Source organism: Centruroides sculpturatus, unplaced genomic scaffold (assembly GCF_000671375.1).
Source record: "Centruroides sculpturatus isolate CEXI.00-Female unplaced genomic scaffold, Cexi_2.0 scaffold308, whole genome shotgun sequence".
Classification (NCBI taxonomy): domain Eukaryota; kingdom Metazoa; phylum Arthropoda; class Arachnida; order Scorpiones; family Buthidae; genus Centruroides; species Centruroides sculpturatus.
The window spans coordinates 493154-506777 of NW_019384502.1; the positions used below are offsets into that span (position 1 = coordinate 493154).

General features: G+C 37.7%; 1 protein-coding gene across 5 annotated transcripts in view; it reads left to right on the forward strand.

Moving 5' to 3' along the window:
• Positions 1–13624, forward strand: part of LOC111622116 (homeobox protein cut-like 1) — a 193662-nt gene that overhangs the window by 132161 nt on the left and 47877 nt on the right. For all 5 annotated transcript variants that reach the window (XM_023364437.1, XM_023364442.1, XM_023364438.1 and 2 more), the window contains exon 8: positions 229–277. In XM_023364437.1, the coding sequence (XP_023220205.1) occupies positions 229–277 (49 nt within the window). The remainder of the gene's footprint in view (positions 1–228; positions 278–13624) is intronic.

Genomic DNA, 13624 nt, shown 5'->3' on the forward strand with positions numbered 1-13624 from the left:
CTGCAATGGTTTTAAATCCTTTTGTCGGACGCATTAGTCGACTTCGCTACGTTTTTAAGCTTTGTCCTGGCTGGTGAACGTGTCAGCGTGTCGATACTGAAAGATTAAGGCAAGTCACACAACCGGATTTATCTAAAAAGATGCCAATTAGTAGCAATGATCGAAAGCGAAGAAAACTTTTATACGGTCCAACGTTAAATAAAGTTATTAATGTTTATTCTCTTTCAGGTCAGATGAGATGGAAATCATCATAAACGATCTCGAAAGGGCCAACCAGGTGAGTGAATGATCGATCTACTTGATTGATTACACGAAATGATGCCTATACGTAATCATGTACTTACTGTGGGCATTATGAGACTGTATGGTTCTTTTTGTTGGCATATACGTTCGTCCACCTTTTTGGAATCATTGTCTTTGTAATTGCTCGGATGGATGGTAAGAAGTACCGGATTTTTATTTTTTTGTAAAAAACTAATGTTTTGAATACAAAAGCGAGGGAGGGAGGAGTCGTTGTCGATCGGCTAGAACGCGTGGCGGGTGGAGAATTAGTGACGGCTAAAAACCTTCCACGACTTAATGAGGATGTCCACACGACCAGACCGGAAGTCACAGGCGATTGTGAGAAGAAACAATTATGGAAACTTTTTTTATATATATTATTCTGCTTTGTTCTGATCTTTTTTTAATCTCTCCTTCGTAGGAAATTCGGAGAATTAATGATATTTAGTCTCTATCCTAATTTTAATTGCTTAATTAAGCTCGTATTTTGCCTATAAGTTACTATAATTCTTGTTTAGCTTGCGTTACTTTGAATTATCTTACTCTACGCTTCGTTTCTTAAATATTTATTTAGTAAGAAAATATTATATAAGACACAAACACGAAAAATAACGCATAAACGACTTTATTATTAATTTAAAAGCGAAATTTCTCTGGTGATATGTGATGAATGTCACATCATCTAACGGGGAGAACGTAAACAAAACATTATTATGCCGGTTTTAATTAGAGTAAATAAGAAAAATGACTAGAAACAATTTTTAATTCGTGTTTGTTCTCAGATAGATGAATTACCAAATGGTCCGTAAAGACCTTCGGGCAACAAACTACTTCGGTTCTTAACAATCCCGCTCCACCCTCGTCGCGTATATATCGTTTGCAGAGTCGAAATCGTGGCTATCACGCGTGAGTAAACGTGACTGACATGTTCCCACGCACCGTGTGTCAACATCCTTACCAGATTGGTGTAACAAGTGCTGTCGTCTGATTGGAAGAGATGATGCGGATGGTTGAACTCAGAATAGTTTGAATGTGATCACCTACCATTTTGTAAAAGACACAGCCACTAATTTTAGTCTCGAGTTCGAAGCTCGATTTGGATGGACGACAGTCGGATAGCGATTCGTCATCTTGTCCATAATATTAAGCTATGAAAGTTATCCTGTTTCGCCATCCGTGAGATGATGCTCTCTTGTATTCCGTTTCGTTTTCAAATCCCATAAAGAAAAGGAAGCTCGTTTTTTATAAAAAATGTGACTTATTTTAGTGGTATTGATGCCATTCTCCGTACAGAATTTAATCTGCAATTATCTAGACCAAAGCCGGATTGTTAGCGATGCTATCATTAACGATTCTGTTTTTCCTTCTTAGAATATGTCCATTCGACAATATAGCATTTGAGTCTTAAATATAAAACTTTATCTACTTATCTTTTTGGTCTGAATCTCTTGTTTTCGTTTTATAACGAGGCACCCCTTGAACTGTTTTGACACGAATTAGATTTATACTTTAAACAGGGAAATTTATGGTAACAAAAATTCATATAAGTTCTACCTGCGGGGCTAGCGGCCATGTTTTTTTCTTCTTCTTTATAATTTTGAAAAATAGACGGTCTCGTTCATCATTCCCAACTCACCAATATTTTTAATAAGCCCGGGGCTTAAACATGAAAAATGTCGCGAGACCAGTAAACAGTAGGTCTATGACGTGACATTATTTTTAAATGCATTATTTTGTTTGATCTTTTGGATAGCTTATCATTCGTTTTATAAAAATGCCGAAACGTATCGAATATATAAACAGGGATATCTGTTGAGGAGATATTAATGGCGGAACCGAGGTGATTTATTGGTTAGAAAGATAGCGAAGAGCCACGCATGGTCCAGATCTGTTGGATCGGATCCTTTTCAGCAAAAGATAAACAAAAGCGACCATTAGAATTCTCTATACTCTGTCGGGTGGCATAGGCATTTTTCGATCCGAGCGGCCAAACGACCTGGAAGCGAGAAAGGGGGGCGGAAAATGGAATTGGCACACGCACCTTGAAAATAGACCCGACAATAACAAAGGCAAAGTGTAAAGCCGTGCGGGCAACTGTTAGCGTGACTGTTTACAGATGTTTGAGAAGGGCAACTTTCGGTAGCCGATTTAAGAATGCCGTCGACTGGACGAGATGGAAGGGGATGGAAAAACTACCTACAGGAAAAACAGCCAGAGAAGTACCTAGTCACGCACAATATGCGGAGATTGCAGCATCGGCTATTTTCTCCCCAACCTTTTCTTGAGCAATTTACATCTTTAGCCGGACAGGTGAACGGACTACCCGCCCACGCCTCACAGGTACACTATTCTCATCCATCATCTCTCGAGATTTGCCACCGACAAGTAACACTATTGTCGTGGCGGAACTGCACCAAATTGCCGTCCTTGGTTGCTATGAAGACGTCGCCTAACCTTATTACTGGAAAAATGCCGATTACGAATAGATTAGGAGGATGCGCAACATCGTCGGCATAATAAACAAAAATAGTGGCCCAAGGGTCCTGGGAATGTCCTGCTTCGTAATGATCTCACAGGTGTCCCGGATAGGTTCTTACCTGATGATTGGACGCGGGGATAGCCTATTTTATATAGAGGTCGTCACTTTTACTCTTTCCCCTTCGCGGCGGGTGACTTTGCAGCTAAGGTCTTCCACGCTCTCTGACTAACAGTTCCTTGTAGATTGACATCTTTTTCCGCAATTACGGTATCTATTTAAATATCACTAAGGAGATAGCGATTAAATTTGACCAGAATATTCAAGACGGGGATCGAAAATAGATTCTTATCTACAAAATTAATATATACTGTGTATATAAGATCCTACAACTCATCCGATTCCTGTAAGTTTTCCTCGAGTAACTTATGTCCCAGATTCGCGTTCAAATTAAAAATTGCCAGTTCTGGTGAAAGTGATTTATTTTTAAAATTGAAATTCCACATAAACTTTAAAATTACTTGCTTCATTTTTTAATTATTATACAATTTCTAGAAGATAATGATTAATTTCTTCTACCATATCTTTCTAACTGATTAACAACTTTTAACCGGATATTCTACTTTAGAACATTCTTATTCATTATCTTTCATCTGAAACGATACTGATAAAAATAATGATATATAATAATCGTCGAGATAAAAAGTTCTTCAGGAAGTCATAATGTACCTTTGCCTATTTGTTTCGTATTAGATTGAAAATGAAATTATTTTCCTCCTATCGTATTCTTTGTTTATTCTGTTAACCGTTAAGATAAATTCTTATATTTATGCGAAATTAATAAAATTTCCCTCCTTTCGTACGAGTTAAAAGAATTTTTCGGGTACCTGAAACTATAATTCTTTACATAAAACAAATCAAATATGAATGTAATTCAGTGCATTTTTTATTTTTACACTTTTTAAATTATAGAAGAAAATTAAAGATGGAAAATATACTTTCATATATAATACTATGTTTTTTTAGTTTAAATGCGTTTCTGAGATAGATATTCCTCGTGGCAGTATAGCAAACAATGGCCGCTTTCAATAACAATTAAATTGTGAAGATGACACTTGTACTCAGTCCGGAAACTCCAACCCACTCTATGATTAATTCACATCCTATCAGAAACTCAGAGTGAGGAGAAAACAAGGATTTACATAAAACCTGATGCGACAGAGACAGGGAATCGATGTGCCCTGCAGATGGAGTTATTTCGTCCCCCCTCTTCTCGCGGGTCCGCAGAATATCGCGTGAGGTAAGCGCGCGCCCGTTTAAATTCCCCTCCAACCATTTTATGACCAAGACAGCAGCGGTGATGGACAAATATTCGGATTTAGTGGATGGACCTGTCAGACAACGGTCATAAATATGTAAAGGATGGAAGTATGTGTTTTTGAAGGGGGGAAACGCTATGGTCCCCGTGGGACTCTCCTTACGTCTAGCGTCTAGTGGACGGGTAGAAAGTGTGAATTTACGTGGTCCATTCCTACCAGTTCACGGTAGATAAAATTTCGCATTTTCCTCCCAATTCTCTTCACTCCATTCCACCTGGTATTCTAAGTCCGGCTTTCTAATTAGAACTAGACGAAACGACGTTACAAATCACCAACTGCCGCAAAGTAATGTTGCAAAGCATACTGTTTACTGGGACTTAGACTCTACCCACCGTAATTGCCGGACAAGTGGCCACTCTCCACTCGTTTTTTACCCGTTCGGATCGCGAGACCATCCAAATCTTTTCACGGGTCCCTCGTTTGTTTCCTTCATTACCTCTTCTCCAATATCGCCGAGCTTCCGAATTCGTAATAAACTAGCTCCAGCTTCAGTTTGCCAGACGAGATATAACCAAACAACTTTTCTTTCCAAAACTTAATAATTAAAAAAGTGACTCGATGACTTAAAATTATATCTAGAATCGTTTTTCTAAGCTTTTCGAGAGAAGTAGAAAAATTGCAATTCCGTCGACAATCTTTTATCTTTTGGATCTTTCCGCTATCTTTTATTAAAAATTCTTTTTTTTTTACTTTTTATTTTTTCCCCTTCTTTCTCTTCCTCCTATCCTTTCTACCTCCACGTTTGTTATTTTCTTATTTAAATTATTAAATGTTTTGTAAACAAAATTTTTGTGTTAAGTAAAATAGATTCTTAGGGGAATTTTAGATTTAATTAGGCTTTCGTTTTTAATACGAAAAGCCCGACAAGCAGACTTTATTTTCGCAAAAACTTTGAATGAAACGTCACTTGGCGCTGGTGGAGGTGAAAAATTTACGTTTTGCTCGGTAGAGTGTGTCCCCCGAGGCGTTTCTTTTTTGACCAAATGCCTTTTGGAATCGAGACACGCAAATGTTAAGTCAGGTGATTCATTCAGCCGTGAAAACTACTGGCAGAGCACCTTAATGGCACATGTTCGATCTTTATTACGATCATTTGAATCGATCAATCATTATTCCGATTCTTCAGTCGCAGTGTCACACTTCATTGATTTCCAAATCTTTCGTTAAGTTTCGAAGAGTTTAATCGGCCGTGTCCGGGACGTTCATGTCTAATTATTAACTGAACCCGTCTCGTTTCCAGTTGTTAAAATTTTCAAATTATCCTTCTCCTTTCAATTAATATTTTCTCGGAGAATCTTTTATTCTATAATTTATCTTTCTAACTCGAAAATGTCCTTTTTAGTCCTTAGTGTAAAAACATTGATGTATTTCTTCTATGGCTATCTTTTTTTTATAGATGTGACTTTAAAAATATTAAAGAAATTATTAAACTGCGAATATAAAAATTGAAAGTATCTGTTCATCTGTAGTAAATGCAAGATATAATCCTTTTCTTGAACAAAACGTTTGTATATTCTTCTGGTGTTGTTAGAGAAAGAAAGGATTTAACTTTCTTGGAAAGCTCTTGTTCTTAAGGTTCTCGTATAATAAAGTCCTTGCAAAAGAAAAATTGATTCGGGAAAGTCATGCTTTATAAAATTATGAACTATTTCCAATAGAATTCTTAAGATATTTATAATATCCTTAAGGAAATCTGCGTGATTGAAAACTTTTTCTTCAACATTCCTTGCTCTTGCTACAGTTGCATTGACAATTTATTATCACTCCCTCATAACTGATTATGGTTTTCACGTGAAATAAAACAAATATATTAGAATGTAGAATAATTATATGAAATAATACATATTGCTTCGATCAATCATTACGAAAATTTGTTATATACGAAGAAAAATATTCAAATGTTTTATCGTTAACGTTGTTAACGTAGGAGAGAGATATTTTCTGTTTTATGCGATGATTAATAATGCTAATAATAGATAGAATCGTCGAAAAAGAAACGGATTAATTAATATAAGAAAAGGCCCCAGTGGCTGTAGAAGTGTACTTAGAAAATGTGACCGTAAATGATGTCATCAGGGATGAGTGCACACTATTGGTTAGTGTCACCTGCGATTACTATCACCCACGGCCGGACACGCATCGGTGGTCGAGTCGGCGTGACCATAAACAACATCTATACAGTTTCTAACTTGACATTTTTACTAGCCACACGATGTCAGTTGTATAATCTGTTTTAATTTGGAAGAAAAATTTAGGATTAACAAGTTTGTCTCTAGCTTTGTTCTTCATCCCCGGAGGAAGGGAGCCGGAGAGAGAGTGGCGGGAAGGGGATGCGCTCGTTTCCCCACCCCCGTCTAGCTACTCTTTGCTCACAATCAAAAGGAACGGCGATACGGGGACGTTTAAAAGCCCCGGGAAAGCGCAGGGGGTGGCAAAGTCCAGCCAGGCAGAAAATTGCAGGAACAACGCCGTTCATTACAGACATGTAGAGGACGGCTTATCTACGTATTCAGATGCACATCCTACGTACGTAATGAATGCTTCAATTACACTTTTCATAACTCGTGTTTCACCCACCCCGAGTTCCGTTTTCCTATTGCCTTTAATTACCATTAGCGTTGCGTTTGTTCGACCTCGGGACTGAAGGAATGGCAACTATTGGAGTGACGCACCGCTGACGACGGATTGAATACGAATTGGTATTTAAACAGACGCGTTTTTGGACTCTAAATCCATACCGATTAACAAATAACATCTTTTCGAGAGTAAGTTTATAGTTTATTACCGCTACAGAATTATACGAGTATAACTGGAAGCAAAATTAAGAACATTTACATGTTTTATTATATTTCATCACGCACCGTTTTATTAATTTCGACCTTCGGTTTTAGATAATTGTTTGAATATATATTTGAAATCAGGTTTTTATTCGGTTCAAAGATTCCCCTCTAAGCTAGAGGAAATCCCGACCCAACATCCCCTACACTAGGGGAACACCGCACCAGTTCGTAATTTTAGAATAATGTCCAACATTAATAGTAGATGGAAAGGGTTCCGTCTCCCCTTCCTCCTACAAAATAAATATTGTAGTATTGAATTATTTGGAAATTTTTTCCCCGATGGCGGCTTCACAGAATTTATCGATTGATGATCACCTTTTGCTTAAACAAAGAAGTCTGAAAGGGCAATGCAGAAATTAATTTTCTGTTTTCAATGCATTCTACAACATGTATTTGTTGCTATTTTTGATACTTTCCTCCATAAAAATTTCATAATTTATTACCTATACGTGTTACTTAGTTTTATGTCAATGTCGTCATTTTAAATAGTAGACAGATCCTTTAAAGTTTGTATTTTTACTAATTAACAGATTAAATTATATTACTAAATTAAGCATATATAACAATAGATTTATAGAGTTATTATTGTTAATGTTGTAAATAATTCGAATCATAATTTTAAGTCAGTCTGCACAGAAAAAAGATTGCCTTAACTTGTAAGGTTTTTTTTTCCATAAACTTATGAAATTTCTTATTTTTAATAATATTGGCATTGCAATATTTTTGAGATTAGATAATTTTTTTTGTCAGTTTTATAACAGAGTTTCAACAATGTTTTTGTTCAGTACTTGGAACTTGGAAAGATACAGACATAGCAAATTTTCTTTTTTTTAAATTGAGATGGGTAACCAATACCCAATATTTTTACTATTCGAATTTATTGCATTAAAGCTTCTTTGAAGCAAAACTTTGCAGATATGAAAAGATAAAAAATAGGAATGCGACGTTAAAAAAATCAACACTAAATATTATATATTAGATCAGAAAAAAATTCCATCCATACTTACAACACTGCTATAAAAAGGAGGGGTAAAAAAAGATAACTTGTGGATCTGTTCCTTTTTTCCCCTTTTTCCCTTAATGATTTATCTTTATTATCCAAGATAATAAATCTAGACATATCTTCGCGTTCCCAATTGAATTAGTACAACTCGAAGAAATATCTTTTTGTTTTGTAGATTTATGGATCGGAGCGTTAATGTTAACATTAGTTAATAAAGAGACAAAGAATTAAAATTTGTGTATCTGCTATATTTGGTCCAGTCAATTGAGTTTTTTATATATGAATTTACGAGCACAATCATCCTATAATGAAACAAACACGAAGGAGGTGGATTCCGGTCCCGTTTTCGTCCATCGGAGAAGCCGAGAAGAGGGAATGAAAAATGGACCGACTGTCAAAAGAAAAAATGAATCTCAGCCACATCGTCGAATGAATATATCATTTAAGTTATTTTTTCTTGGGGGAGGGTGGAAACGATATGCTTGCTTTAACATAAGACCATCAACAATTTATCGAAGGATTCATTTAGCGAAACAAATCGGTTTGGAGAAGTTCAAGAGAGCGGTTATCCTTACAAACAGTCCGGAGACTAACAGTAAGTTGAGTTGGAAAATTTTCCAAGCTTGTCCATGTTTTCAATTGATACGGGTCGAGAGATTTTCCTACCCCCTTAAAAATAGTTAAGACCTGTTGTTATCAAAAAGACTTTTCTTAAAACCCGATAGCTTATATTTTATTATAATTTATGGATTTATCTTCCTGACAAAGTGCATTTTTAATCATGTGCCCGTTCGATAAAACTTTTTAAATTTATTATTCGGGTAAGACAGCTTTAAGATTTATTAAAAGGAAAAAGTTGTAATCATCCACGTAGCAAACCATTCGTTTCAAGTAATAAACAGTAATAGTTGACATTAGAGTACTTTTAATCTCCCGGTAACTTTTAAAGGATCGTTCTTAGAATCACCGGAGCAGAGTTTTCGGCTGTTACATCCAAAACTTAAATAATTTAAAGCAAGGCGAAGGCAGTCAATGAAGCGGATCGAAAAACAAGCGGGGATGCAATACTGTTTAGGGGTTAGGCGATAATTAGTCGGTCTAAACCGATGCCGAAGAGTCATTAGCGTGGGATGACCCCGGTAGAGACAAAGAGAAAGAGAGAGAACGCCATTCACCATTTCGGTCCGGGGTGGCCGTTATGTGCAATGCCCGTACGACTATTTCCACGTGTTTATGTGACAGGTTATAACACCCGCTCTACTCCAGTCAACATGTTAAATTCCCGAACTGCAAGGTGTCTGCTTTTCGTACATCAAGCACTTCTCTCTCTCTCGTGCCGTCTGTAATCTACTACGCCGGCTGGCCATCTGGCGAATGAGAGGTTGGTAATTACGGCATGCCCGGTATCAGATCTGTGGCAGTTGTAACCCTTTATTGCACAAATTAAGGCAGAATAGTCGTAGACAAAGCTTTCGTAATTAACAGCGTTATTTCTTGATTAACTTTTCCCGCCAAACGCTGCTGTGGTTAATGCAATTAGTGATCATCACCACATACGGAGGGGGTGCTTCCTCCGTCGCTATCCCTTCGTGTCTTAAGGCGCACTTTTTCGTCTTTCTTGGCTCGGATTTCCCTCCTCGTGACTTTGATCGAGGTTTCGCGCATTTTTTCCCCGTCCACTTTCTTTTTCTCTACCATTTGATCGAAGTCTTACGCCAGCTGGTAGATTATTGTTGCACTTTTTTCTTATTTAAAAGCGTCCGAACACCAAATATACTTTATTAATTATACCGAAGATGTGTAATTAATTCTGGTCTGGCTTGTTCCGCTTGCATTCGGAGAGGTAAAATATTTTTCTGCTGATTATCAGATGTTTCTCTCTTATTTGTCGTTCTGTTCCGTGTCTCTTGGCATTCTTTTTTTCCATTCTTTCCGCCAAACTGTATCGACTTAACCGGTTGTATTACTCCAATGAAACGTTATTTACCAAATTTGCTTACCAAATAACTGATTTTAAAATTAATAATTGAAAACTGTAAGAGCCACTTAATTTGTATTCGCATTAATCTTAACGTATTTTATTCTTTCTTTTATACTTATTTATCTCGCAACCTATACGATGCAGCCGCTGATACTTTTACCTTATAAATATTTTTGAAGGCGGTTAAAATTTTTAAAAACTGCTTTATCAGGTTGCTTTCGCTTATTTTTAGCGCGATATTGTATTTCTGTTTCTTTGCCCGTTCACGCTACTTTACTTTAGAAATTAATCAAGCCGTTTTAAAGTTCCTAAAAGAATATAATTAGTCTGTATCAAAGGGTAATTCATAAGTCTGTTGGACTATGACAGTTTCTCACGAGATGTTCCAAAGCTCCGAAATGGTTAAAGAATTTTAAATGAATTACGAGACGGTCCTTTTAGATTACCTGTAACTTTCGACCCCGCAGATCCAAGGTCGCAAATTCTTAATGAGGCACGGGTACGATATATTAATATGAGATCGTATTATAACTTATGATTACTTGGTAGGAATCATCACCATAAAGTAAGATCTCCTTTCAAAAAGTACAGGGAAAAAAAGCCTAATTATATATATAGGCTATAATCGCAATGACAAAAATTAACAAGTATATTTTTTTAAAATAGCTTCGTTAATTTGAGGATAATCTATAACATTATATATATAAATTTTTGAAAAAGTCTGATTTTCGTAAGCGGCGTTTGAGAATTACCTGCCAACAATTCGAGAAAAATCGAATGGTGGCCTGTATCTAACACACATCACCAATCTGTAATCTGTTTTTTCTCCGCGTATCGACAGATTTGGTAGCGAGCGAGTCATCTTAAGACCTTACATATTTGTCAATCGTTGAAACAGCAGATGCGCCCTTATCAATTCCGATCGAATCTTCGTACGCGTCGCTTATAAATTCCACTTTAGTGTTTTTCCCCTTTTCTTTTGAATTATAAAATTTCGATGGGTATCGAATAAAATTGCGGACGGCGTAGCGGCGTTTATCGTTAGGACCGTTGCTTCGCCAAGCGATCGTCGACGGGGCTTGGGGGAGGAAGGAGAAGAAATCGAGACAGACTAACCCGCGATTAACCTCTGGCTGCATAAAGCCCGTGCTTAATTTCTCCCGCCAGTCGGCGACACTGTCAGCGGTCCTGGATTACGTTAGTCAGACTTAACCGTGCACTTGACTTTTATTGAGATGAATTAGGGTGAAGTTAAGTTCACGTCAAGGAAGATAGAGAAGAAAAAAAGAGCGATTCTCCAGCAAGCAAGGCCCTCCTCCCCCTCTTGTATTAGCACATTGGTCGGTCTCCCTGCATGACATCATGTTCAGCAAAGCATTGCTTGTGATCTCGGTGGCCTTTGTGTTGTAAACGCTGTGATTGGAGGTAGAAACAAGAGGGGAGACTAACGCGTCATTAATTTCGGAGAACAATCCTACCCCCGCTGTTGGATCAAGGCAAGGTCTCCCCTGATTGAGAACACACTACTGGAGGATGGCCGAGAGATTATCATTAATCAGACGGTTTCTGCTCCGCTATAACCAAATGGGTTTTAATTTGCCATTGTTTAGAGCAACCGGAGTGTCTTGTTGTTGCAGCAATTCAAGCGTTGTAGATTTATGTTGGCTTTCATACCGACGGCCTCATGAATATTCATTAAGACTCTTAATAACGCTCCCGTAATAACTATTAACTCTCAAAGTTTTCCGGGAGAAAAGACTAGTTCCGCTACTAATGGTAATTAATTCCTGATTGTAAAGATCGCTTGTGCTCTTCTCCTAACGTTTATTGTCGGTTTGGTCAGATCTTTTTTTCCCCTCCCGATTTTCCTTACCTGTTTTTCTAGACCTTGCTAAACGGATATGTTATTGATTTATTAATGGAACCGACCGTGTTCTGGCACATGTTCCGTTCTTTCCGCCTACTCGTACTTATTCTAATCGTAGACTTTTTTGCAGTCTTCCTTTCCCTTTCGTTTGCGGTTCGGGCAAAATTACGCACATTCTGTTCAGAATTGACTTCAACCGGGAGACAACAAAAGCGCTCGGTTGCGGTGCAGCCAAGTCGTTAGTTTAAGTGTTCGCCGCAATTTCTAATGAGCTATTTGGACTTCTAGAGAGAGAGAAATCGGAAAATTTGATTTCTGAGCCGGAACGGGATTTATCTGTACGAGTTTAAAAAACCGGCATGACGAGAGAGAGAAATTGTCGATTATCTTCTTCGTTAGGAGACTTTTTAAACAAACTTTGTAAAAAAATCTTTAGGTTAGTATTACGACAAAGTTCTTTGTTAAAGTCTGCCTCGTTATTTACGCTTTTCGAGCGTTTCCTTTCAGACGTTTACGAGTATCTATCCGACTAATATTGAGAGCAACAGGAACTTATTTGCGCAGAAAACTTGCATAGATCGAAGCCATGCCATCCGTCCGGCTTGTACGGCGACCATCTGTAGGTAGATGTTGTAAACATGTCAACCTCTGTTGTCGTCTGTCGCCTATAGAAAATCGATGGCTCCTGTTGGCCGTATTGATTGCGATTGTCAACGGTATCTTTGTCGGAAGCGTCTCCAGTTCGACCATCTATACTTTAATGTTTCGCCCGTTGTTAGTTATTCCTTTGACGTGTTTGAAAATGCTCGTCGATTTCGACGTTATTTACAATCGATAAACGTGCGCTGCAGAGGTTATAAAAAATTATAATCTTGATATTATAGAAGGAGCATTAGAAGAGCGAATTCTGGAAGTGGCCAGACGTCTTGTTATTGCATGTAACCTGTTGATCAGGCACTCACGTTAGAGGATTCAGTAACCTAATATTTTTATGGATACGGAAATTCCATACCGCATCTTTGTATATTTTCATATTTCATCGTCGCATTGTATTTTTAATTCTTTCGCCTCCGATGTCTTGCTCCAGACGGAAATTTAAATTTATCGGTGTACTTAACCATTGAGGAACGGAGAGCCATTTTTGCTTTCGGAAACTTCGAGCTTGAAATATTTATAGACAGGTCGAAGAGTTTCATTTAGCGAGCGAGAGCGTATGCCAAGTAGATTTAAATATTACACAGTTTTCTGAATTGTTTTTAGCCTTCCGGCGTAGTAGGAACATCTGGTACTGCACGGTTAAACATCCAAGCCCACGCAAATGTTTCGAAGAATTGAGAGGGGAATAAAGCAGTTTCGTATACTCGAGAAAGAATTGGTCATGCTGGCATTTATAAAGAACCATTCCTCTACTTTGACAAAAGCCTTTGCCAAGAGTTGCGCCATCCGATCATTTACTGATAGAGATCGGCGAATTTTTGTTCACCGGGCTTATTCTACTCTCTTTTCCCAATTCGGCACATGGTTTACATTTTAAAAAGACGATGCTGAGATATGATGAAACGTTACTCTGTCTCTCGGTTCGCATCTGACAGCTGTGACTGCGGTCAAACGAAAAGAAAACACTCCACTGCATTGCAGGAAGTTCTGCTAGACGACTAGCAGTATACAGATGGTGATTAATGACTGTACACACACACAGCTATCTGCTCGGTAATAGCAGCTCGTATTCTGGCGACAGAAATTACTGTTCACAAGAGCGGTTAGATCATCCCAACTGTAATCTTGGTATCAGCAAA